The following is a 27,994-nucleotide window of genomic DNA, read 5'->3' as shown; positions in this document are numbered from 1 at the left end:
CTATTACTCCTGATCCTCTTTTCCTGCATATACCCATTTTTCAATGGCTTCTTCAAAGCTCCTAAGCCAACCGCGGTGTCATCGTCTCCTTCGAACAAGCCTTTTCAATGGCAAGCTCCTTTCTGATTTGCCTTCTCAACACCCTGTTTCGGTTCCTGAACCCAAATCTAATAACAAGTTCAAAAATGATTCTTCAACTCCTTCTTCATTGAAGGAAGCTGAACCCGCCAAGTTCGCTGCCATTGCCGATACCTGGTCAGTAAAAAAAACTGGGATTATTTAAACAAAGATTTTGAAATGATCCACAATGTTGTTTTCTTCTATTACGTGCAGGTGGGATTCTGAAGGACCATTTATACCATTGCATAAGATGAACCCTACCAGGCTTGCTTTCATCCGCTCTACTCTTTGTCGGCATTGCCACTTGTGTTTCTAATAGACTGAATCTTACACTAGTTGAACTTGTTCTGTAAACCATGTTTTGGAATACTGATATCCTAGTTTTTAATGTTTTGGGGGAATTTCACTTTGATCCCTAATTGAGTTTGTTTATGCTGTTTGTTGTCGTAGAAAGGATCCTCTCTCTGCTAGGCCTTTTGAAGGATTAAGGGTTATCGACGTCGGTTGCGGTGGTGGTATTCTTTCAGAGGTATTTTCGCATGTCTACTACATGGAATTCCTTTTCTTTTTCTTTTTGTGTTTATGCTGAAATTGTACCTCTCATTTGGAATGACATCTTTATGTCTGGAAATCCTATGTTACCTCCCAAGTTTGTATAGCCACCGGAACCTTGATATTAGATCATAGGCATAGAGATCAACGAGATAAACCTTTGCCACATAGTCATTGCCATGCATACTCCACTGGAAAGCTTTAAGCTTTGCTTTTTCATTGTAAATTCTTATCACTGGTGACCTCTACAAGAACTATAGCTTCTGGAATAAGCTCACAGTTCACTTTACAAGCTACCTTTGAACTCTAGAAATTATGAGTACTCGTATCATTTAAATTTTGCAGCTTCCTTTATTGACATTTCCCTCTTATTTTCATAGTTTTGAGCTGCAAATCAGTTTCCACATCCAACTCTACCACTGTTGTCTCCAATTCACCTTCTTCTTTCCCTTTTGCAACAAGTTGCATTACATAAACTCCTTTTTTTTCTTACACAGCTATGGTTAGGTGTGTTTTCCTCGTAAACAACCAGGATATTAACTTGTTGGGGAAAGGGGAAAGGTTAATACCCAAATAAACCCTTGATCTTTTACGTGTAACTGAGGCAAGTTTTTATTTCAATGTAAACATACTCGTTAAATTTAAAATTGACTGAATGTAGTCCACTTATCAAAATTATTTAAACAACTTGTTTACATAAGCCCTCATTCCGCTTCTGATCTTTTTTCCCTTCTCTCCTAGTAAGCATTAATACAAACTGATCAAGTTAGATTTGATATTTTTCTGGTACTTATTATGTTATTTTTCCTCTCAGCCATTGGCTCGAATGGGAGCAATTGTCACTGGAATCGATGCAATAGAGAAAAACATCAAGATTGCCCGTATTCATGCCGTATGCCGTTTTCTTCTTTTCATCCATTTCATAATATGGAGATGGTGTTACCTTTTTGTACATGCAAGTGCAAACTTTCATAATTTGCTTATTTCTAGAAATATTCCATCTTTTGCAGCACTATTTCTTCCATGCATGTTAGCCTAAGCATTTCTACATCTCGGATGATTTTAGTAATAACTGCACATGGGTTAAAAAAAAGGAAGATAATTATTTGGTTATTTAATGCTAACACCATATTATGTCTATGGTTTGAAGATACTATGTCGTCTCAAAGATTTTTTACTTTCTTTTTGTCTTTGTAACTGGATATGGTCAAATAGGATTCTGATATTTTATCAGGCATCGGTTACTTCATATGAAAACTTCTTGAAATGGAGTGCTCTTACCTGGTTCTACTTTGGCACAACTAGCTAGTTAGTAGGTGATTGAATATTTTGGCTTATATTTCGTAGTTCATTAATAGTCCCTTGGGTTATAAAACTTTCTTGGCAGTTGTCACTACGTATTGTTTATCAAATTCAAATTCCTTTATTTATTTATTAATTATAGATATTTGGTTCCTGCTTCAAAATTGATTAACGTGAATCTTTTGTATCTGATTACTATTGCAACAAATTACATGTTTAAAGTTTACTGTTTTTGAGTGCCTGAACTAGGACTTTATATACCTTTTTCTACAGAATTTGGACCTAACGACTTCAAATATCGAATACTGTTGTACAACAGTGTCGAAACGATTTTTCCTTAAAGGTGAGATTTTGAAAACCACATTAATTCTTAATTATCCTCTTTTTAATTTAAAAACAAACGCAATTTAAAAGACCTATCGTTTCGAAAAATTTTAGATTTCCTTTACGATCGAAAAATACGGTTTGAAGAGTCGCCACCAATCTTTGATTAGGGTGTGATTGGGCACCCAAAAATGCTTTGTCATTTTAAATAAAAATTAATTTTAATTAAAACAACAAATTAAGGTATGCGTTACCAAAAATTGAGTCCGGGAGTCGGTTACGTGTGGGGAAGGATTAGCACCCCCACAACGCCCTAAATCGGTACCTAGTCGATTAATTAACGTCTTTGCATTGATCTTTACAAATTTGAATTTATTTTGATTTTTGATCCCATAAAAAAATGTAAATTTAAAACGTTCAAAAACACTCAAGCAAATTAAATTAAAATTACCAAGTCATTTTAGAAAGATAAAGAATTTTCGATTATTTACAAATATCGAGACCAGATCTTAAAGATATAACAACCTTTTCTCGATATATTTAAATAAACGAACATTTCTTTTTCTCTCGTTCCCAAATTTTAGGTAATGAATCAATTTTTTTGGTTTCACTTTCGGGATACACTTTTATTTTAAAATCATTAAAAGCGGACCTCAAATCAGTTATGACTGCCCACTTAAAACAATTTTAAATTTAAAAGTATATTACCCTTAATCCAATTATATACTAACGTCAAGTTATGCAAATGAGGATATCATGCAAATTATGCAAAAGGTGGATGTCATGCAAAAATTAATTAAACAAAATTAAAAATATCATACAACGTGACATACAAAAAATATATATGTATATTTTGATTAAAAAAAAATCATAAAACATGCATATTAACATATAATGTACAAGTGTGACTCAAATACAAAAAATAAAAATGGAATACTAAACTATAAATTTTAAAAAATATATACATCATATTAAAGCAATGACTAAATTTAAACACACGTAAAATTAAACATACTGACTAAAAATCAAAACAGAGACTTAAATAAAACGAATATAAATATAAGGAACTTAAACTTAAATAATTCAAAATAGTAACCAAAACAAAAACTAGAAAATAACTAAGTTAAGACATAAAAAAAAAATCAAGCCCTAAAGGTGACTAAATTACAAAAACGTTAAACTTAGAATCTAAAGATAGTTTACATCTAAAGTTACAATGGCTAAACACTAATTAATCCTAAAATGTTAATATAAAACCTAAGTAAAACTTAAACCTAAGCTAAACTAAATTGAACTCTGCCGCTCCTCACGTTTCCTCTTCATTATCCCTTTCTTCTCCGATTGTTCTTCTTCACCAACCTCACGACCACCGCTCAACGGTGACTACACTAAACCCCGACCACTATTGGACTGTTAACCGAAGCCAAACGACCATTGTTATTCTCTATTGTTCGAGTCTCTCCACCTCGGCGACTTCAACTCCGGCGACCATCTCTTCAACTAGGTAAATTGACTCCTCTCATACATGGCCAATATTTTAACAACCCTAGAAACGAACCTACCCCAACCCTAAACTTATTCTAAACCTAATCCTTAGCTACTGCCCTCTATCTCCTCATCACCCTTGGTCGAGCCCTCAAGACCTCCATGATCGTCGAATAAATACATATCCAACGATTCTAAACCAACACTTACAACGCTTTTTAACCACTACCATAGCCACCAACGACTCTTAATGGTTTAACTACTTCCGATGGAGACTAAGCATGCTATCAAAAAAGCTTAATTATACTGAAACGGAGGAAATGGCGGTAATTTTGGAAGAAGAAACACTGGACACAACTGTGATGGCAGAGACAGTGAGCATGGAGCGATGACTGAAGACCTTAAATTCAGGTTTATGGTAAGGCTTTAGCTTCTAAAATTGTGATTAGCAAACATTGTTATAGTTAGTACTTTGATTCGATGTTGGTTCTATGGTTCTCTGTTATTGCTATCGGGTTGTTTAGATTCTACCATCTTGTTTTTTTATTCTCTATTTATTTTTCATTGTGAAATCTATTAAAACCAATATAAAATATGCAACTATAAGTAATCATGAAGGGAAAATCTTACACGTATTGGATTTGCTTGGTATTGCTTTGAAAGAGAAAGAGCATTTTGTTTGTAGTAATCTTCGAATTGGAGGAAAAAAAAACTCTTTTACACGCTGTTTTTTTTTCGAATCAGATAACAGAACCCTCTACACTGTTTTTCTTTTGTTATTCTATTGTGTAAAGAACAAAAAATGAAGAAGCCCCCTACTCTTTTCGTGCTTTTCTTTCCCTTTTCTCTCCTGTGTAAAACTCTCTCTTTTCTCTGCCTGTTGATCCTGTCCTCTCTTCTCAAAATGCTTTTCTTTTAAATTTTTCGTTGGTCTCCTCCTTTTCAGTGGTTAATCCCCTCTAAAAAAACTGACCCTTTCTTTAGTGGTTAACTAAAAATTAAAACCACCATTTACAGTTTCTAGTGGTTAATTCATGATAACTATTTTTTGGTTTTCCAGGGCTTCACGTGAGCTGCTCTACCGGGTCATTGGTTTGGGCCTCCAATTGCTCTGCTTCGGGTCTACTCTGTCCTAGCCCTGGACAAAAACGAGCATCTACAGCTACCCCTCTTTGGTCATTGTCGTGTAACGAGAATAGAGCAAAGATCAAAAGATGAACGAGTTTGTCCAGTCTTGAGAACTTCAAAAGATTAAAGCACTCCACTGTTACTTCAGGATAAATGAAACTTGAAAAATCTTCAAATGACGGGTCCGCTCCCTCTTGTTCCGGGATTAAGGAACTCGAACAATCTCCTAAAAATGGGTTCGCTCCCTATTGCTTCAGGGAGTAGAACTCGAATAATCTTCTGGTGTGATTCTGCTTCACTATTCTTCCATGAAGGCTCAACTTCGAGGGTTAAACCTGAAAATCAAACGTTGTCACTCATTAATGTATGCTTGAAGATTTGAAAAACATTATACTCGAAAAAATTAGAATTTAAGAGAATCTTTGAGAATCCATTTCTCTTGAGGGAGCTTGTCTCGCAACAACTAGATATGAAAATCTTCTTGGACTCGACAGCCATCTGAACCTCTCTCTTTCTAGGACCTTGAATTAGTTAATGACTCCTGATGCGCCTTTTAATCAATTGATCTGCTTCTTTGTACTCGAGAACCTTCGTTTTCGTCCCACATCGGATGACCTGATAGTTTGCTCCAACACTATCCCGAGAAGGCTTAAAATGGCCCGAAGGACTTATCATCTCACTCGAAAGACTTACAAATGACCCGAAGGATTTCATCATCATGCTCGAAAGACTTACTGATGAATTTACTTCACTACTCTTCAGTGAAGGTTTACAAATTATCCGAAGGATTTAATCATCATGCTCGAAAGACTTACTGATGGCCCGAAGGATTTCATCATCATGCTCAAAAGACTTACTGATGTCACTTACTGATGGGTTTGCTTCACTACTCTTCGGTGAAGGCTTACAAATTACCCGAAGGATTTAATCATCATGCTCGAAAGACTTACTGATGGACCGAAGGACTTATAAATTGTGAAATTTTGAAAATTGCATTCTTTGTTTTCAAAAATTTCATCTTCTCAAAACATCGTTTTTCATTTTCAAATTCTTTTGAAAACATCTTACCCGAAGGTTTTACGGATGGTCCGAAGGACTTATCATCTTGCTCTAAAGGCTTACAAATGACCCGAAGGATTTAAGCATCATGCTCGAAAGACTTACTGATGGCCCGAAGGACTTATAAATTGTGAAATTTTGAAAATCGCATTCTTCGTTTTCAAAAATTCCATCTTCTTAAAACATCATTTTTTATTTTCAAATTCTTTTGAAAACATCTTACCCGAAGGTCTTATGGATGGTTTGCTTCACTGCTCTTCGGTGAAGGCTTAAGATTGACTTGCTCCAATCTCATGTGTGCAAGTCTTTCCAATCGATCGATTCACTTCTTTATACACAAAAATCTTTGTTTTTCTTCTATATCTGATGGTCATCACTTCAGAGTAATGCGTCTTCTGTGGATTAGACCTCTCAATTCTTCAGGGTATGCCTCTCTAAATGTAACTCCTTGCGTTTGAGGTTGGAAATTTTCCCTTCAAACTTGTCGGGCTTTTGACATCATGAATCTTCTCTTTTCACGGGAAGATCTGTCAAAATCATGTATTTATGCATGAAACACTAATGCAATTAAATGTATCAGTGTAATGCATTTTCTTTTATGCAAATGATGTTTTTATGAATGCATAAATGTTGAATCAATTTTCACTTGGCTCCAGAGTGGTGAGCTTAATCTTCTTCTATTTGATCATTCTTTCAAGGGTCTACTTCATATGCTCGTGTAGCAACTCACGGTTTCCAACTTGCATCTTTGACAAGCCCTCTGATCTTCTTCTTGTCGTCTTTGTTTTCTTTCTTTATTTCGGAGAAAGTGTTTTCTCTCTCAACATCTTGCTATAGTAAGAAATACGACTGTGTTGCCCCATTTCTGTCCTTGGCTCAATTATACTTTCAGAGTTGTTCTTCTAGGACTCTGCCATTGATCAATGCTCAGTTGATTTGCTTTACAAGGTAAGCTCTGCTCAAATTCACGGTCTGCCCCTAACACTTCAAGTTGTGAGGCTCATTCTCAATATCTTCTTGATCTGAATCTTGTCATCCCAACATGATCTGGGTTTCTGGTCATGCCCCAAAGTGGGTACTCTTGGATCTCTTTGTGCCCAACATATCATAACTTGAATGTTCTCATTCTCGTGTCACTACATAGTAGTGTTGTCAAGTAGTTTGAAGGCGTCTCTTCACATTGTCATAAACACTTAAGTGCCTAATTTTTCTAACAAAATGTCTTGCATTTTATGCAAGCTGTAATATATGCCCCTTCTGAATAATGAGATCATCTTCTTCTTGATGGGTAATTGACAACGTCACAAGGAAATTTTATAAGTTTCATTCTTCATTCATTCTGTTCTCTTGGACCATCTACTTCAAGATCGTGGAATACTTCATGTTCTGGCATTGCTTATTCCTTTTCTCCAATAGAGGAATAATGAGTCTCACAAGCTTCAAGGATCTTTCACACTTGAAATGTCATGTTTGAAAATGTTTTTCCCTTTTCTCTTATTATAGGGATCAAAGAATGAAATTTTATAAAATATTGCCCCTTAATTCAGGCTCACAATCAAATCAAATCATAAACATGAGTTCAAAAAATATCAAAAGAATCAATAACTATTTAATTTTTCAGAGTTATAACTCTTTGACAAGTGTCAAAATTGATGGGTTGGCTTCAGTTGGCTTCCTATTTTTTAAGGTTTCAGCCAACAAACTTATATTTCTTTCTCGGTCTTCGTGAACATCACAACATGCCCCTTCTTCTGGCTTGGTATTTTAATCGGATACGGACAAAATGACGCAACTTGCATAATCAATTACTAGACTTTATAGAACACTTCTATTTCAGTTCTCTGAAATCTTCCATTTTTTCAAGCCTCGTAGACTCCTCTAACAAAGGCAGTGCAGAAATATCGATCTAAAAATGAAATTCCTGAGTGCTCGTGTTAAGTTGACTATAACAGGTTTTCCTTAACTCCCTTAGTCAATCTTTACCGAAACTCCTTATTTAGAAAAACTTGGTTTAATTTGCCATTGTCTGGCTAGCTGAAATCAGCTTTATTGTAATTTGCCTCTATCGGGCTAGCTGAAGGGTTCGTCTCATCACAAAGTCTTTGACTTGACAATCACAGTGGAGCATACACCAAATTGCCAGGTACCCGATCAAGGTCATGGTTTGAATATAATCTATTCATAAAGCCAGGGCTTTCGAGTTTCCTCTATAACCAATTGTTTTAGCGGAATAGCTCAGCTTTATTGTATATATATAATATCATCACCTTTATTAGGCTAGCTAAATTATGTCCATAAAGCCGGGGCGTTTAACCAATTGCTCTAGAGGGACAACTCAAGCTTTATTGTATACATATAATATTATAATTTGGGTATACGGGTCCAATTCTTAAGCTTGTCAAGAAGAACCTGTCATAGTCTAGGTGTTGTTGAAAGTCAGAAAATCTCATCGTTAGAGTTCAATTTCCAAGTAACTGACCTAAACTAGATTCACCTACTCGACTATTTCATCCGTAAAGATCAATCATCATTGAACGTCATCAACAAAAGTGTGGTCTATTCAGTTTCGTGACATCATACACAAAAGATGCCCCACGTTGTCCGCTCCTATACATACCTGAATACCAAGCCTATGGTTCATTCCATTATGATAGAAGAAGGCTATATCGATCCCTGCAATAAAAAGGTATGGTGTTCGATTGTATCTTCTGGGGATAAGGTCAAGGTCCTTGTTTTATCAGGTTTCAACCTTGTCATCTTGTCAAAGATTTATAACTCTAATCATTTAAAGAGTTTTTAATTCAGTTGATATTCAAAGAATTTCAAGTTGCAAATTCGATTTAATGCTTACCATCCTTAAAGTAACATGAATTTATTTAAATATCATTATACAAAAAAAACTGAGAAATGATGAAAAACAAGTTCAAACATGATTTTGCAAATGGAATAAAGCTTCATGATAGAATGAAATGATCTCTTCCTATCTAGGAGGCCTCATTACCCATCTAATGTCGTGGCACTTAACTCAAACGGATGTTACATATTGCTCTTTGATGCCCCACTCGAGCTCGTCATCCACTGTTCCACCAATTCCTCTGTTAATGTCCCATTTGCCACAAGCATCTCTATCTCCTTTAACAGCGGCCTACAGTTTCCCGTAGAATATCCCAATGCCCCCAAGTGAAAATCACATACACTATCTTGATCATAGCTATGAGCAGAAGGGTCTGGTTGCACTTTCACTGGCCTTGGTGTGAGGTATTGACCTTCAATCAAATGGGGATATAGATCTGAGATAGGAGTTTGGAACACTTTCAAAGCATTTTTTGATCTTGGGACTTTCTTTGAAAATCTCGAGTAACCCGCTACCCATTTTCTTTTACGGCTTTGAGAGCTCTTGACGTAACATTCATTCACCTCATCAGTTTGTTCCTTTTGATCGGTTGGGTTTTTAGAAGTGTCTTTCAAGTTTCCTTTGCTGATTGCATCCTCAATTAACTCTCCAGCTGTCATAAGATCCTTGAAGTTATTCGTCGACTTTCCCAACATTAACTCAAAGAAAGGAGCTGGAAGAGAATCGTGAAACATATGATATTTCTTCTTCTAACAAAGGAGGTTGAACTTGTGCTGCCACTCCTCTCCATCTTAGGGCATATTCTTTAAAGCTCTCAGTAGCTTTCATTCTTATCCTTTGAAGGTCAGGACGTTTTGGGGCTAAGCCTTTAACATATTGATATTGTCCCAGAAAAGCATCAGCTAGGTTGACCCATGTCTTGATCTGTTCTTTGTTCAAACGGTTATACCATACTATAGCTGGCCCAGCAAGACTATCATGGAAGTAATGAATCAACATATTGTCATTATTTAGGTACCCTTCCATCTTTCTACAAAACATCTTTAGATGAATTATGGGACAACTAGTGCCATCATATTTCTCAAAATTAGGCACCCTAAATTCATGTGGGATGACCAAATCAGGGACCAAACTAAGTTCTCTAGCTTCTAACTCCTTGTGAGGGGCATTAACAATCTTCATATCTTCAATGGCTTCATTCAACCACCTGAATTTGTCTTCAAATTGTTCAAAATTGATGAGGCTCATCCCTAGGTCTGAGTTAGACGCTCCAGGGCAAATTATCACTCTTGATGTACCAGTCTGATGAGATTGATTTCCTTTATCCTCTATTTTCTCTTTACTAGCAGCCTGTGGTACCAGTACCTGGATCATTTGATTCGATACGCCTTGCAAAGAACCCGATGCTTGATTCCCCGTATCTTGTTGTGACCCGACTAACTGCTCTTGCAACTGATCTTGTGACCCCTTATGAGATTGCTCCATTGTTTCCATTTGCTTATTCATGGCGATGAGGAAGTAGTATGAATGGATGATCTTGTTATTACTGTCACATAACCTTCCATAAATTATTTATGTGTTTTTATAATTAATGCATGTAAAATGCTTAAATAAAACATGTAATGCAAATGCAGATGCAAATACAAAAGGTGTCATTCCAGAGTGACCATCTTAAAACAACTTTCATTGAACACAAAGGTTTCGGTTCATCAAACAAACTTTACATATAACGGACAACTTTCACTCCGAACTTTTCTATCTCCTTCAAAAGCCAATTTAATTTCCACTCATGCTCGGGGGTTGAGTTGTCAATCTGCTTTAATTCTCTTGCAAAACCAGCTAAATCAACCCATTTCTGAGCCACATTTCTTGCTTGGGTCATAACTTCTTTCATGACTTTGTCCCTTTTCTCTATCTTGAGTGCTGACTCTTGGAGCTGTAGACACTGCTGTTGAATCTTCCTTGTAAGAAAGTCATTGTGGTTATAAAGCTCTTGCATAAGATCACTATAATCATCCACAATCTTCATCAACTTCTTGTTCTTGGCTCTAACGGCTTCTAGCTCAGCGTCATTCTCCCGCTTATGGCGCTGATATGAGATTTCCATATTGGCAATGGATCTGTTCAATGTCTGAATTTCGGCTTGATATTTTCCCAAATTATCAACAACTATATTGCGTCTTCTTTCTGCAATATGTAAATCATGAGAAAACTTCTCGGCTCAACCCTCGTGTACCTTACAATTCCTTCTCCACTGTTCAGCGTCATTCCTCAATTTAGCGACTCCTGTTATCCACTCATCTAGTACATTTCCCATACCAGCAAATTTAAAAGCCTGATTGATCCTTTGAAAATCATCTCGCATGGCTTCCATCTCTCTGCTCAATTTATCATTTTCACTTCTTAAATGACGAATCAGAGCTTCGTATTTTGGCAAACAATTTTCTTCCTGGATTTCCTTACTGATACCCTTACCTTTGGTCACTGTTGGTTCAAACTCAACAGGATAATCTGTTTTCAAACTGGGTTGTCCTTTCAATTCAAACTCCAATACTCCATGATCTAGAAGAAGTTGGACTCGACGTTTGAAGGTAGAACAATTCTCAATAGAATGTCCTTGAACTCCAGCATGATATTCACAACGAACGTTGACGTCATACCAACTTGGATATGGAGGTTGCAAAGGTTTTACATAATGCGGTGCCACTTCTCGGGCTTCTAACAGTTCATCATACAATTCCTATATGATATTGGGATGGAATCACAATGAGAGCCACCTCTCAACTTGGGTTGAATTAGAGTTTCCATTTTTATTTCCCTTGATGTTGGAAGTAAACTATCAAACACCAACGAGTTCTGACTGCATGGCTTCTTTTCATCCTTCTGAACTTCTATAGTGCCACTATTTCCTTGGCATTTCCAAACAACTTGTTAATACGAACAATGATGTGCGTGATTTCTGATACTGACTAGAATCAACAGGTTCTAAAGTAGTCCATTGCGTATCTGACACCTCGAGATTGTTTTCATTGAGTTCTTTCTTTTCTTTGTAGAAGTCTCTCTTCCTTTGGACAAAACATCTATTCTATCCATCATCTTGGACATTGCTCTTTTATCTCTCTTATCTCATTGTGCTCTTTGTGCGCCATATGATCTTTATGCACACAACCCTCCACTATTCTCGAAGCTTTCATAGGATGCCACTTCTTGACTATGTATAGCCTGCTTGATCACGAAACCCTTTGTCCGTCATGAAAACCTTTTACTATGATGACCACTCACAAATCAACACCTTTTGAATATGTCATGATCATGCAATGCGAACAAAGAGAAAAAATAATAATAATATAGAAAAAAGTTAGTACAAATGAGATAACAAAATGACAAAAAGCAACAATAACAAAATAAATAAATTAATACTAATAAGAATGCAAATGCAAATGCACATGCACAAGGTGTTAATCCTAAAAGTGACCACTATAGAACAACCTTCATTTAGACAACAAGAATTCAGTACACCATGTAGTCAAAATATAAATGTGATTCTTCATTTCTTTATTTCCTTGAGCCGTACTCTTCATGGAATCTAATATTGCGCCCAAAGTTGTCGGCGTACTTTATCACCTTTAATGACACCAGATGTCTTTAAATTGAATCTTGAGGTCTCCATTTTTACTTTCAATACGAAGTGATCTTCATGTCTTTGTGAAGGGTATTCTCGTCCTTGGTATAATTGTATCTATCTCTTGAATCAACATCTTGGCCTTTGCCCCATTAAAGGAAGTCTTCAATCAGTTTGATTTCTTCATTCAGCAGATATTATTCTTCATGATCAGTCGAACATCTTTGTATCTCCCGGTTTTGACTACATGGTTGAGAATTTTTTGTCTCAATATGTCTAGCCTTCTCTTTAGTCAATCACTTGCAAATTAACACCTTGTGATGACATGAAGATGTAAATGCAATAAAATCAAAATAAAATAGACATATAACAAAAAATGGGTTAGTGCACATAATATAAACAACAAAATAATAAGTACTATAAATATCAAATAAAACCTACCCTTATATATTGGCTACCCAATCATACTTTAGTTGATCCTACCCAACATGATATCTACCCCATACTTTGTCATTCAAAAAATCCTAACCGCATGATATCTAATTCGCATGTTTGTTCGAGAAAAATAAACCTAACCGCATAATTTCTAGTTCGTATACATTTATTCAAAAAGCAAAATTAAATGACTCAAAAAGCTTTTCCTTGTGTACCCTCCTCACGGGACTCTTAAGGTTCGGGTTAGGCTCGACCTAAATTCGGGCTTTATGTTCACTATATGCTGGGTTCGGTTCTAAAGTAATAGGTTCTCGAATTGTCCTTGTCAGTGCCCCCTTGGGCTACCGAACCCTCAATCCTAGCCCATCACAGGCTTTAGGGGATCGAGTTCAATTTCGAGGGAACACACCTCCTTATGTCCATGCGGAGGTGATTACCATCACGAGGACCATAAGGCGTGAACTCCAGGAGCGATCCACTATCCCATGTGTTGAAACATTTTAATATTTCGATATAACAAATTAAGTTAAATGGATTTTAAGATTTTCCAAATGATTTTCTAAGTATATTCGATATAACTATTCGAATATCAAAACATTACTCCAAATATTTCAAAAATCATTTTTGATCCTTACTTAAGTGTAAAATTAAGTTTTAATCATAAAACAATTTCAAAATATTTTACAAAGTATTTCGAACCAATTCAAAGCCAAAAATTCCAGAATACTCAGAGGGAACCGATTCCCCCCCATAGGAGGAACCGATTCCCCCCTGAATGGTTTGGCTCCGAGATTTCCAGAATGCTCGGAGGGAACCGATTCCCCCCAAGGGGGTACCGATTCCCCCCTGTTCAACGGTCGAAATATTTGAATTTTACACTTAGGGAACCGATTCCCTATGATAGGGAACCGATTCCCCCCACTGTCCAAGCTATTTTATTAAATGTTTTCACACTAAAACGGCTATAATATCTTCTCTAATTATCCCCAACGTTCAGAAGTGATTCAAGGTGTATTTAAGCAAGCTTAGAAGCCATTGATCAAGAACAAGAAACATCAAGCAACTAGAATCAAGAGAGAATCAAAGAGAAAGCATCAAACCTCAAGTTTGAGCATTTCAAGCCCATTTTCATTCAATATTCATTTTGCTTTCAAGAACACTTTTTGTGCTCAATTGTATTCATCTTTGAGTGTTCTTTTCTTTGTTCTAGAATTGTGCAAACATCTTACCTTGTGAGGTTTTCTTGTAAGTTTGCAAATTTGTAATCTTCTCTTTGAGAAAAGAGTGTTCTCAAGAGTTGGGGTATACTCTTGAGGGAATTGTAAGGTTATCTCTTTGGCCTCAAAAGAAAGAACAAATTAGTGAATTTGTTGGAAAATCCTTAGTGTGGATAGCTAAGGTAGTGGACGTAGACTTTGTTTGAGAAAGTCGAACCACTGTAAATCGCTGTGCAATTGCTTTCAATTTTCTGCAAAAGCTTCCACAAAATTTTTATTGCCAATTCACCCCCCTCTTGGCCAATTTCGTCATTCGATTAACTCAACAATTGGCATCAGAGCCTAACTCATTTGAAGGTTTAATCGCCTCTTGAGTCGATCCGGGAAGAGTTTACATCGATTACAAAGTCATCAATGGCCTCCACTTCAAACTTCGACTCCGTCTTGATTCGATGCCCGTCAACAAGCCTCCTTTCTTCAATGGAGCTAACTATGCCTATTGGAAGAATAGAATGATGTACTTCATTCAAGCAAGTGACATGGGAGCATGGAATGCTGTAGAAGAAGGATACATCAAACCTCTCACTCATCCAAGGTTGTGGAGTGAAGGAGAGACAAGAATGTTCCAGCTCAACTCCAAAGCCATCCATATATTTTTTGTGCTCTTGGACCAGATGAATACGGAAGAGTTTCATCGTGTACAACCGCCAAAGAAATATGGGACAAACTTCAAGTCACACATGAAGGTACAGATGAGGTAAAGAAATCAAAAATTAGTATTCTAACGCATAGCTATGAAAATTTCAGGATGAAACCAAATGAAGACATCAAAGCTATGACGGATAGATTTTCAACGATTGTCAATGGTCTCAAATCATATGGAGAGATCATCTCAAATGAAAGCTTGTGAGGAAGTTAGTCTACTCCCTCCCAAAATCATGGCAATCAAAGAAGACGGCAATCATCGAGTCTAAGGACCTATCGTCTTTAACTCTTGAAGAACTTATCGGTTCACTCCTCACTCATGAGATGATGCTTGAAGATGAGGTGGACCTTGATAAAGTTGAAGAGACACCAAAGGAGAAGGAGAAGAAGAAAAACATTGGAGTTGCTCTCAAATCCACAAAAGATGAGAGTGATTCTAATGATGATGATGACGAGGAAATGGCATTGTTTGCCAAACGGTTCAGAAAAATGATGAGACCTTACCAAGGAAGAAAATTCAAACGAAACGAAGGCCTCAAAAATGAACCAAAAGAGAAGGACCCAATTATTTGCTATGAATGCAAAAAGCCGGGGCATGTCAAATATGATTGCCCACAATTGAAGAAAAAGGGTCAATCAAAGAATAAGCACAAGGCTCATGTGGCTACATGGAGCGATGAAGAAGGTTCCGATGAAGAGGAACAAGAAGTAGCGAACTTGTGCTTGATGGCATTCGGGGAAGATTCTAAGGTAACCTCTAACTCATCTGATTTTGATGATTTATCTTATGATGAGCTATTAGAGGAATATAATGGGTTGGCTTCGGATTATGAGAAATTATTTTTAAAATATAAAATGATGTTTCAAAATTGAAAAATGAAAATAAACTCATATCCAAAACCAACAATGATCTTGAAAGTAAAATTAAAGATTTGCAAATCAAACTAGAAGAGTTTGAAAAGAAAAATTTAGATTTGCAAAATTTACTTTCAAAGGTCAATGATCATCAAAAGAAATTGATGATCTTAAAATCTCTTTTGAAAAAGTTGGAACAAAACGTTTTGAAAAAGGAGAAAATTCAAAATCCAACTTTGTTAGAAAAGATTTTAGAAACTACAATCATAGAAATCCTCAACGAACCTTAAATGGTAAAATATTTAGAAGTATATGGGTTCCTAAAGGACTCATTACTACTAAAGATAAAGATATCCTACAAAAATGGATACCTAAGGGAACTAGGATTTTGGAAACTAATGAATATGGACCCAAAAGAATTTGGGTACCAAAAATCAAAAATTAATCTATGTTTGTAGGGAAAGGAGCATTGCTACAAGGCACGGGAAACAAATTCAAACTCATGGTACCTTGATAGTGGATGCTCAAGACATATGACCGGAGACAAAAGCCGGTTCATTGAGCTTAACGCCAAAAATGGAGGAGAAGTGACTTTTGGAGACAATTCAAAAGGTCACATTGAAGGTATTGGTACAATAGGTAATACCTCTTCCATACAAATTAAAAATGTTTTATATGTGAATGGATTAAAGCATAATCTATTGAGTATTAGTCAATTATGCGATAAGGATTCAATGTCTTATTTGAAATTAATGGTGTAAAGTCATTGACATTGCATCTAATCGGATTATGCTTGTTGGTCATAGAATAGGAAACATTTACATGGTGCATTTAGATTCTATTGATATGACTAATTTATGCCTAGTTGCTAAGGATGAGCATGATAGTTGGTTATGGCATAGGAGACTAAGTCATGCTAGTATGAGTGTTTTGCAACGACTAATTCAAGGTGATTTAGTTCGAGGGTTGCCTAAGCTTAAATTTGATAATGATAAAATCTGTGATGCTTGTGCTAAAGGAAAACAAAAACGAGTTTCTTTTAAATCTATTAATGATGTATCAACTAGTAGAGTATTACAATTGATCCATTTAGATCTTTTGGGCCAACTAGAACTACTAGCTTGGGAGGAAAACAATATGCATTTGTCTTGGTAGATGACTATTCTAGATACACTTGGGTTCTATTCTTAAGTACTAAAGATGAAGCATTAGAAAATTTCATCACATTTTCAAAAATAATCCAAAATGAAAAAGGTTACTCTATCACTAGTGTTAGAAGTGATCATGGAACTGAATTTGAAAATCTTGGATTTATTGAGTTTTGTAATTCTAATGGTATTAGCCACAATTTTTCAGCACCTAGAACCCCTCAACAAAATGGAGTTGTTGAGAGGAAAAATCGAACTTTAGAAGAAATGGCTAGAATCATGCTTTGTGAAAATAATTTGCCAAAATATTTTTGGGCGGAAGCCACAAATACCGCTTGTTATGTTATAAATCGAGTAATGATTAGGCCAATTTTAAAGAAAACTCCATATGAAATTCTCAAAAATAAAAAGCCTAACATTAGCTATTTTCATCCTTTTGGATGTAAATGTTTTGTTTTAAACAACGGTAAAGAAAATCTTGGTAAATTTGATGCTAAAAGTGATGAAGGAATTTTTCTGGGTTATTCCTTAAACTCTAAAGCTTATCGTGTATTTAATAAAGAACTTTAGTTGTAGAAGAGTCTATACATGTTGTTTTCGATGATAATCCCCTTCCGAGGAAGGATTCTTCTGTTAATGATGATGTAGGTATTGTACAAGCAAATGACGTTAGATATGACGTTGGAGAATCATCATCAAAGGAAGAAACAAAAGATGAGGAAACTCATGATCCCCTCGAGAATCCAACCATTGAAGAAAGGGAAGTATCTTTTCCAAGAGAGTACAACTATGTCAAAGATGGTGAAATTATAGGTGATCCATCAAAAGGGTAACTACTCGATCTTCTCTTAGAAATATCTGTAATTATGTTGCATTTATTTCATGCATAGAGCCTAAGAACATCAAAGAAGCATTAAAAGATGAACATTGGATTATGGCTATGCAAGAAGAATTAAATCAATTTGAGAGAAGTAAAGTATGGACATTAGTTGAAAGGCCTAGTGATAAATCTACTGTAGGTACTAGATGGGTTTTTAGAAATAAACTTGATGAAAGTGGTAATATAGTGAGGAACAAGGCTAGACTTGTTGCTCAAGGCTATACTCAGAAGAAGGCATAGACTATGATGAAACATACGCTCCCGTAGCTAGGATGGAAGCAATTAGAATGTTATTAGCATTGCATGTTTCAATGAATTTAAATTATATCAAATGGATGTTAAAAGTGCATTTTTAATGGTTTTATAAAAGAAGAAGTGTACGTGGAACAACCTCCAGGTTTTGAAGATTCAAATTTTCCGGATCATGTTTTAAAATTGACAAAAGCTCTTTATGGTTTAAAACAAGCTCCTAGAGCTTGGTATGAAAGATGTCAAATTTTTTAATTGAAAAAGATTTTTTAAAAGGAAAGGTTGACACTACATTGTTTTAAAAAGAAAAGGTAAAGATTTATTAGTAGTTCAAATTTATGTTGATGATATAATATTTGGTTCTACTAATGATGTTCTTTGCCAAGAATTTTCTAAGCTAATGCAAAGTGAGTTTGAGATGAGCATGATGGGGGAGCTCTCATTTTTCTTGGGACTCCAAATCAAGCAAAGAAAAGATGGCATCTTCATTAATCAAGCTAAGTACGTCAAAGATATGCTCAAGAAGTTTGGACTGGAAAATGGGAAACCTCATAACACTCCAATGAGCTCTTCAACAAAGCTTGATTTAGATGAAGGAGGTAAATGTGTAGATGTTAAATTATATAGGTCAATGATTGGCTCTTTGCTTTATCTAACTGCAAGTAGACCGGACATTATGTTTAGTGTTTGCTTATGTGCTAGATTTCAATCATGTCCTAAGGAATCACATTTACTAGCTGTTAAGAGAATCTTTAGATACCTTAAGGACACTCCTAGTTTAGGACTTTGGTATCCTAGAGACTCTAGTTTTAGCTTGCATGCTTTTTCTGATGCGGATTATGGAGGATGCAAATTAGATAGGAAAAGCACCTCCGGTACTTGCCAATTCCTTGGAAATATGCTGATTTCTTGGTTTCAAAGAAACAAAATTGTGTTGCATTATCTACCACTGAAGCGGAATACATTTCAGCCGGTAGTTGCTGTGCACAAGTTTTATGGATGAAACAACTTTTTGATTATGGAATTGAAGTAGGTACTATTCCTATCAAGTGTGACAATACTAGTGCTATTTGTCTCACTAAAAATCCCATCCAACACTCTAGAACTAAGCACATTGAAATAAGACATCACTTCATTAGAGACCATGTCACTAAGGAAGATGTAGTTCTAGAATTTGTTGATACTTTGCACCAATTAGCGGATATCTTTACAAAACCCTTAGACAAGGAAAGATTTTGGACACTTAGGAGAGAATTAGGTTTGACCAATCTATCTTCACTTAGTGTTTAAATAATTTTAGCACTTTAATAAATCTTGAAAAATGCTTATATTTTTTGATTGCATTCTTGCTATTAGTTAGGGGGAGTTTGTGATTCTTAATGAAAATTAATTTTATGCTCAAAAATCAATTAAAGATTAATTTAATTATTTGAACATAATTAAAGTTTGATATATGAGTTGCCAAACCACTAGAAAAGATTAATTTAGCATTTTGTGCTTAAAAATTCGGATTTTAGCATTTTTGTGCAGAGGGAATCGATCCCCCCCTGAGGGAACCGATTCCCCTTTGAAGGGGAACCGATTCCCCCACAGGGGAATCGATACCCCCCTGGGGTTCTGCTAAAATCGGGCAGAATAACCTAAACTCTCCAAAAACCCTCTTCTCTCTCTCTCTCCGCAGTTCTCACTCTCTAAACCCTCAAATCTCCATTTTTGCCTCAAATCAACGATAATAATCGGATTTTGCTTCATAATCATCTTCCAAACCTGTTGGAATCATTAAAATCGTGCAAACAACATCTAAATCCCCTCAATCTTCATATTTCAAGGTAAATTTTTCTAAACTCTTTATTTCATTATTTTTGAACATAGGATTAGTTTCAATTAGTTCTAGGTTGAAATAGTGATCGGGCATGGTTATTTAGTGATTAGAAACTAGATGTTACAACTAATTTCATCAAAACACAAGAATTTTTCAAATTTTTTAAAATTTTCGAAATAAAAAAAAATGTTATTTTTCAAATTATTGTTTTGATCAAATTATATTGTTATTATGAAAAACTATACATATATTGTTTCTCAAAACCATATTTTTCAAAAGTTTTTCAAAAACTTTGCCCATTAGGATTGTTTTAGAGAATCTTGAAATATTGAGGACTCATTTGAGTTTTGGGATTAATTGAATTGCATACACTTGTTTTAAAATTGCAGGTTATTATATCTATTCCGATTTTCTTCACCATGTCAAATCCTAAACGTCCTAGGTCTTCATCTAGTCGTTCTAGTCGTCAACCAAATCCACCTCAAAATCCTCCTTCTATTCCAATTTCTAATCCCAATCCACTGATCCTAACTTGACTATCCAAAATTCGTGTTTCAATCATCCTGGGTCTAGAAATCACCGATATTGGTATTATCAATATTTCGATTCTTACAAAATCCGGGAAGAACGTATTCCTTCTCGTCAAGCTATGTTAGCTATCGATTTAAATATCTTCCCATTTTACAAGAATGGAAATTTGATAAACTATTTGATCTTGAACCCATCGTTTACCATCAACTTGTTCGTATATTCTACTCTAATGCTGTATGTGTTAAAAACCAAGCTGAAACAGAAACTATAGGAATTCGTTCCTACCTTCTAGGACAATTCTTATATATTGACCCGGCATATATAGCCAATACTTTTGGATTAGATAATGATGGTATTTCGAATGAAAAACAAATCTTAGGTTCTCGTTATAAAAGAAGGGATAGTGCGAGTGTCTTAGACCTACATGAGCGTTTTCTTCATCTAATGATTTCTTGGTGGTTTCGACCATCCGGAGGTCGTTATTCTACTCTTAGAGCTTTGGATCTTTGGTGGTTACATTGTTTTGAAAACCGTATTAAAATTAACCTACCTCAGATTATTTTTGCTGAAATTGTTGAAACCGTTAAATCTTGTTCCTAACAAGAAACACTGTTCATCTCTAGTTTACGGTTGCTTTTTGAGTAATCTGTTTTCCAAAGCTGGGCTTAGAGTCGGTCTAGATGCCGTTTTTCCTCTTAAGAAACAAAAAATCTCTTTCCTTAACGAGAGCGGGATGGGTAAAGGACAAAGAAACCGGTGAATGGGTTCGTTCTTCTACTCCGGGAGCTAGTTCTTCACAAGCTCCACCCGAAGCTGACGAAGATCCCGAGTTTGAACAATTAATGAGGGATATGATGAAGTTGAAGAAGAACCTGATCAGCCCGAAGAGCAGCCCGAGGAGCAAGCACAACAAACGCATCAAATGCCTCCATATTTTCAATCCTTTATGGAGACATTCGATTACCGATACGCTACCATGGACTCGCGTTTTCCTCTATAGAGTCTCATTTATCCACAATGGGAGCTCAACAATTAGAGATTCTTCGGGAGATGCGTGCAAACAATGAATCAACCAACGCTCGTATCAATGAACTCACACACGAGATGGCCGCTATGCGAGCCCGTTTTCCTCCTACCGATCCGGATGCTTGATTTTATGTTTAGCTTTAAAACTTTGAACAAAATGAATATTGTTTCAACATTTTGATATGTTTGATTTTGTGGATTGTTGGTTTTTGGATATATGAATGGTGTGAACTTATATGTTTGGTTTGTTTTATTCATTTTTGCATCATTTACATTATCATTAGCAATATGACCAATTTTGCCATATCACATTATTTATGAATATTGATTTATGAAACTAATGGCTAACCTCTCTTTTGATTATGATCTTAGCAGCTTAAGCTTATAATTAATAAATCAATTGTCTAAATGATTTACAAAACCTTGTTTTACAATGACTTTTTGATTTAACAAAAAGGGGGAGAAGAATAAGTGTTAAAGTAAGGGGGGGTAATTTCTAATTTCAAAACTTGATTTCAAAAATCTTAAAATTACTAAAATGTTTTGTTATATCAAAAGGGGGAGATTGTTGAAACATTTTAATATTTCGATATAACAAATTAAGTTAAATGGATTTTAAGATTTTCCAAATGATTTTCTAAGTATATTCGATATAACTATTCGAATATCAAACATTACTCCAAATATTTCAAAATCATTTTTGATCCTTACTTAAGTGTAAAATTAAGTTTTAATCATAAAACAATTTCAAAATATTTACAAGTATTTCGAACCAATTCAAAGCCAAAAATTCCAGAATACTCAGAGGGAACCGATTCCCCCCCATAGGAGGAACCGATTCCCCCCTGAATGGTTTGGCTCCGAGATTTCCAGAATGCTCGGAGGGAAACCGATTCCCCCCAAGGGGGTACCGATTCCCCCTGTTCAACGGTCGAAATATTTGAATTTTACACTTAGGGAACCGATTCCCTATGATAGGGAACCGATTCCCCCCACTGTCCAAGCTGTTTTATTAAATGTTTTCACACTAAAACGGCTATAATATCTTCTCTAATTATCCCCAACGTTCAGAAGTGATTCAAGGTGTATTTAAGCAAGCTTAGAAGCCATTGATCAAGAACAAGAAACATCAAGCAACTAGAATCAAGAGAGAATCAAAGAGAAAGCATCAAACCTCAAGTTTTAGCATTTCAAGCCCATTTTCATTCAATATTCATTTTGCTTTCAAGAACACTTTTTGTGCTCAATTGTATTCATCTTTGAGTGTTCTTTTCTTTGTTCTAGAATTGTGCAAACATCTTACCTTGTGAGGTTTTCTTGTAAGTTTGCAAATTTGTAATCTTCTCTTTGAGAAAAGAGTGTTCTCAAGAGTTGGGGTATACTCTTGAGGGAATTGTAAGGTTATCTCTTTGGCCTCAAAAGAAAGAACAAATTAGTGAATTTGTTGGAAAATCCTTAGTGTGGATAGCTAAGGTAGTGGACGTAGACTTTGTTTGAGAAAGTCGAACCACTGTAAATCGCTGTGCAATTGCTTTCAATTTTCTGCAAAAGCTTCCACAAAATTTTTATTGCCAATTCACCCCCCTCTTGGCCAATTTCGTCATTCGATTAACTCAACACCATGCGGAGGTGAAAACCACACGAGGGCATAGTCTCTCACTCCTACTTAATTTGGACGGAGCGGGGTTTTAGCTCATGTCATGAAAATGCTGCTGTGCAGTGTGTGAGGAAAAGCGAAAAACAAACAATAAAAACACTGAAAATCAAATCCCAAAACACACAATTATTCTGAAACCATTAGCAAACAGATCAGTACAACTATTTAATTGTTAATCGAATTAAATTAAAAAACCAAAATACAAACAAAACTTATTAAAATCCAAACAAGGGATCAAAAACCAAATTAAAATGAATTTATAACTTTCAATTGCAAAGACAATTAATTAATCGACTATCGGCCTGACTCTCTAAAAAAAAAGTTCCCCAGCAGAGTCGCCAAGCTGTCGAAACGATTTTTCCTTAAAGGTGAGATTTTGAAAACCACATTAATTCTTAATTATCCTCTTTTTAATTTAAAAACAAACGCAATTTAAAAGACCTCTCGTTTCGAAAAATTTTAGATTTCCTTTACGATCGAAAAATACGGTTTGAAGAGTCGCCACCAATCTTTGATTAGGGTGTGATTGGGCACCCAAAAATGCTTTGTCATTTTAAATAAAAATTAATTTTAATTAAAACAACAAATTAAGGTATGCGTTACCAAAAATTGAGTCCGGGAGTCGGTTACGTGTGGGGAAGGATTAGCACCCCCACAACGCCCTAAATCGGTACCTAGTCGATTAATTAACGTCTTTGCATTGATCTTTACAAATTTGAATTTATTTTGATTTTTGATCCCATAAAAAAATGTAAATTTAAAACGTTCAAAAACACTCAAGTAAATTAAATTAAAATTACCAAGTCATTTTAGAAAGATAAAGAATTTTCGATTATTTACAAATATCGAGACCAGATCTTAAAGATATAACAACCTTTTCTCGATATATTTAAATAAACGAACATTTCTTTTTCTCTCGTTCCCAAATTTTAGGTAATGAATCAATTTTTTTGGTTTCACTTTCGGGATACACTTTTATTTTAAAATCATTAAAAGCGGACCTCAAATCAGTTATGACTGCCCACTTAAAACAATTTTAAATTTAAAAGTATATTACCCTTAATCCAATATATACTAACGTCAAGTTATGCAAATGAGGATATCATGCAAATTATGCAAAAGGTGGATGTCATGCAAAATTAATTAAACAAAATTAAAAATATCATACAACGTGACATACAAAAAATATATATGTATATTTTGATTAAAAAAAAATCATAAAACATGCATATTAACATATAATGTACAAGTGTGACTCAAATACAAAAAATAAAAATGGAATACTAAACTATAAATTTTAAAAAATATATACATCATATTAAAGCAATGACTAAATTTAAACACACGTAAAATTAAACATACTGACTAAAAATCAAAACAGAGACTTAAATAAACGAATATAAATATAAGGAACTTAAACTTAAATAATTCAAAATAGTAACCAAAACAAAAACTAGAAAATAACTAAGTTAAGACATAAAAAAAAAAATCAAGCCCTAAAGGTGACTAAATTACAAAAACGTTAAACTTAGAATCTAAAGATAGTTTACATCTAAGTTACAATGGCTAAACACTAATTAATCCTAAAATGTTAATATAAAACCTAAGTAAAACTTAAACCTAAGCTAAACTAAATTGAACTCTGCGCTCCTCACGTTTCCTCTTCATTATCCCTTTCTTCTCCGATTGTTCTTCTTCACCAACCTCACGACCACCGCTCAACGGTGACTACACTAAACCCCGACCACTATTGGACTGTTAACCGAAGCCAAACGACCATTGTTATTCTCTATTGTTCGAGTCTCTCCACCTCGGCGACTTCAACTCCGGCGACCATCTCTTCAACTAGGTAAATTGACTCCTCTCATACATGGCCAATATTTTAACAACCCTAGAAACGAACCTACCCCAACCCTAAACTTATTCTAAACCTAATCCTTAGCTACTGCCCTCTATCTCCTCATCACCTTGGTCGAGCCCTCAAGACCTCCATGATCGTCGAATAAATACATATCCAACGATTCTAAACCAACACTTACAACGCTTTTTAACCACTACCATAGCCACCAACGACTCTTAATGGTTTAACTACTTCCGATGGAGACTAAGCATGCTATCAAAAAAGCTTAATTATACTGAAACGGAGGAAATGGCGGTAATTTTGGAAGAAGAAACACTGGACACAACTGTGATGGCAGAGACAGTGAGCATGGAGCGATGACTGAAGACCTTAAATTCAGGTTTATGGTAAGGCTTTAGCTTCTAAAATTGTGATTAGCAAACATTGTTATAGTTAGTACTTTGATTCGATGTTGGTTCTATGGTTCTCTGTTATTGCTATCGGGTTGTTTAGATTCTACCATCTTGTTTTTTTATTCTCTATTTATTTTCATTGTGAAATCTATTAAAACCAATAAAATATGCAACTATAAGTAATCATGAAGGGAAAATCTTACACGTATTGGATTTGCTTGGTATTGCTTTGAAAGAGAAAGAGCATTTTGTTTGTAGTAATCTTCGAATTGGAGGAAAAAAAACTCTTTTACACGCTGTTTTTTTTTCGAATCAGATAACAGAACCCTCTACACTGTTTTTCTTTTGTTATTCTATTGTGTAAAGAAAAAAAATGAAGAAGCCCTACTCTTTTCGTGCTTTTCTTTCCTTTTCTCTCCTGTGTAAAACTCTCTCTTTTCTCTGCCTGTTGATCCTGTCCTCTCTTCTCAAAATGCTTTTCTTTTAAATTTTTCGTTGGTCTCCTCCTTTTCAGTGGTTAATCCCCTCTAAAAAAAACTGACCCTTTCTTTAGTGGTTAACTAAAAATTAAAACCACCATTTACAGTTTCTAGTGGTTAATTCATGATAACTATTTTTTGGTTTTCCAGGGCTTCACGTGAGCTGCTCTACCGGGTCATTGGTTTGGGCCTCCAATTGCTCTGCTTCGGGTCTACTCTGTCCTAGCCCTGGACAAAAACGAGCATCTACAAACAGCAGGTAAATTCTAAGCTTAATTCTTCTTCTCTAGGTTAATCTCTCTGCTAATCTAGATCTGTAATTAGTTGAAATGAGCATTGCTTTTTTTTGTTTTTCAAACTTTTAAATCTGTAAGATAGTGACATTTCTGGATGAGTGACAATGAAGGACAAATTATTTGTTGGGTTACACTTCTTCCGACACAGAATTGAGTGGAAATGTAAACAAGAACTCGCGGAAAATCTGATAGTAGTTCTCATGCAAATAAACTCATCACGGTAGAACTACCTTATGTACAATTCTCTTCAAAGTAGTCCTTTTTTAGGAACTTAATGTTGCTGGGTTAACTCTCAAAGTGCAAGTAACATGGATAAATTAATAATATCAATCAATACAAAGATGTTAAATGCTATTTGGTCAAACTCTTATTCTTTGTTGGTTTTCTCCCCCTGAATGAATGAAAGATATTGAAGACAATTGAAATTGTAACCATTCTCTTCTTGATGTCTGTGATGGTCATAGCTGTTCCTCCTTTGAGTTTAGTGATAACTTATGCGCATACATTTTCATAAACAGAAAAGCTGGTTGACGAACGAAGAAAGTTCGATGCAGTGATTGCTTTAGAGGTATGCACTCTCTGGACGACAACTACGTCTCTCACTCTTCTCTCCCTTAATCAATATCGTAAATCTGTGTCTATTTTCCACCCTTTCAATTTTACGTAGGTGATTGAGCACGTGGCAGATCCTGCTGAATTCTGCAAATCTCTCTCAGCTTTAACTGCTCATGAAGGAGCTACCGTGGTTTCAACAATTAACCGCTCTATGAGATCATATGCAACTGCCATCATTGCTGCAGAGTACCTGCTACGTGGGTATGATTTTGCCTGTCTTTTAAGTACAACTTATTTTTTCAACTTCGATGCGTAATTATGTATCTGTTCTAAGATTTGTTTTGTTCATTTGAGGTCGCTGTTTACGAATATGTTCATAATATGCCTCTTGATTCTATGCAGCTTCCTAAAGGCACGCATCAATGGTCAAGTTTCCTCACCCCAGAAGAACTCACCATGATTTTAAGGCGTGCTTCGATCGACGTAAGTAAAACAGATCAGTCCGTTTGATACCTGAAATTGAACTCTTTCGTTGAATTATGATTTTTAAAGCATGCTCTGTATGGTTGGATGTATAGGTAAGAGAGATGGCCGGATTTGCGTTCAACCCGATAACAGGGAGATGGTCTCTATCAGATGATATTAGGGTGCGTTTGGTTCACGGAATGTAAGATTACCAGTGGGAATAAAAGATTACCAGGGAATAGGATTACTGGGAATGTTGTATTTTGTGTTTGGTTGGTTTAGCAGGAATGTAAGATTACCGTGTTTGGTCAAAGGAATAAAAGATTATTGGAATGTATATTTGACCAATTGTCCTTATTATATATTTGTATAATATTACAAATTGTAAATATTTATATTTTCTTTAAAAATTAAATTCATAATATTTATATAATTTTTTTACAAAATTAAAAATATAAAAAATGTTTAATGAAAGGGTAAAAAAAATTTAACCCCTAAACTTCATATAAAATTTTAATTATAGACTTTTTTTGTAAATCTAAAATAATTTAAGGATAAATTTGTAATTTAACATTCGTAGAATTTTTATTATTCAATGACAGAAGAAGGATATTTTTGAAAAAAAATAAAAATTTAAGGGCATTTTAGTCCAAAACGCCGGTAATGTTACAATACCTAAGGGAAGGGAGGTAATGACATTCCCGGTAATATACCCCAAAAAATCTACTATTGGTAATAAAATATTACCGGGAATGAGATTCCCAGTCAACCAAACATGGGAATGTGGGATTCCCATCCCATGGGAATCCCACATTCCTTGAACCAAACACCCCCTTAGTGTAAATTTTATAGCGTTTGGTACTAAAGAAACTAATGAAGAAAAGGGTTGTTATGGTGTGAGACAAATTACATTAGATTTTGCTTGGGGATAAAACAAATTTTCTAATATTTAATTATCAGTTGTATCTATGAACG

General features: G+C 35.2%; 2 protein-coding genes across 4 annotated transcripts; both read left to right on the top strand.

The window, feature by feature from the left end:
* Window positions 1-6: 6 nt before the first annotated feature.
* On the top strand, window positions 7-27,994 carry LOC120140259 (ubiquinone biosynthesis O-methyltransferase, mitochondrial-like). 3 transcript variants are annotated; one of them, XM_039155257.1, is made up of 9 exons: window positions 7-255; window positions 334-649; window positions 1,487-1,564; window positions 2,248-2,293; window positions 26,515-26,567; window positions 26,667-26,815; window positions 26,957-27,037; window positions 27,133-27,194; window positions 27,852-27,993. In XM_039155257.1, exons 3-7 carry the CDS (start codon window positions 1,499-1,501, stop codon window positions 27,012-27,014), a joined length of 372 nt encoding a protein of 123 aa, XP_039011188.1. In that variant the 5' UTR covers window positions 7-255; window positions 334-649; window positions 1,487-1,498; the 3' UTR covers window positions 27,015-27,037; window positions 27,133-27,194; window positions 27,852-27,993. The 3 variants fall into 3 exon arrangements, with proteins under 3 accessions (XP_039011188.1, XP_039011189.1, XP_039011190.1); XM_039155258.1 differs by lacking the exon at window positions 7-255 and having other exon boundaries at window positions 294-649; XM_039155259.1 differs by lacking the exons at window positions 7-255; window positions 334-649 and having other exon boundaries at window positions 1,204-1,564; window positions 27,852-27,994.
* On the top strand, window positions 44-436 carry LOC120140292 (ubiquinone biosynthesis O-methyltransferase, mitochondrial-like). The gene is made up of 2 exons (XM_039155291.1): window positions 44-255; window positions 334-436. Exons 1-2 carry the CDS (start codon window positions 44-46, stop codon window positions 434-436), a joined length of 315 nt encoding a protein of 104 aa, XP_039011222.1.

Source organism: Hibiscus syriacus, unplaced genomic scaffold (genome assembly GCF_006381635.1).
Source record: "Hibiscus syriacus cultivar Baekdansim isolate YM2019G1 unplaced genomic scaffold, ASM638163v2 tig00110783_pilon, whole genome shotgun sequence".
In the NCBI taxonomy this organism is placed as follows: Eukaryota; Viridiplantae; Streptophyta; class Magnoliopsida; order Malvales; family Malvaceae; genus Hibiscus; species Hibiscus syriacus.
The sequence above is the reverse complement of the archived record's forward strand: the minus strand, read 5'-3'. Positions and strand labels throughout refer to the sequence as shown.

Bases quoted from the DNA above. Each gene is read 5' to 3' on its own strand.
- LOC120140259 (XM_039155259.1), top strand. From the start codon at position 1,499: ATGGGAGCAATTGTCACTGGAATCGATGCAATAGAGAAAAACATCAAG. The intron at 26,568-26,666 runs GTATGCACTCTC...AATTTTACGTAG, and splicing joins ATGCAGTGATTGCTTTAGAG to GTGATTGAGCACGTGGCAGA. The intron at 26,816-26,956 runs GTATGATTTTGC...GATTCTATGCAG, and splicing joins GCAGAGTACCTGCTACGTGG to CTTCCTAAAGGCACGCATCA.
- LOC120140292 (XM_039155291.1), top strand. From the start codon at position 44: ATGGCTTCTTCAAAGCTCCTAAGCCAACCGCGGTGTCATCGTCTCCTT. The intron at 256-333 runs GTCAGTAAAAAA...TATTACGTGCAG, and splicing joins GCTGCCATTGCCGATACCTG to GTGGGATTCTGAAGGACCAT.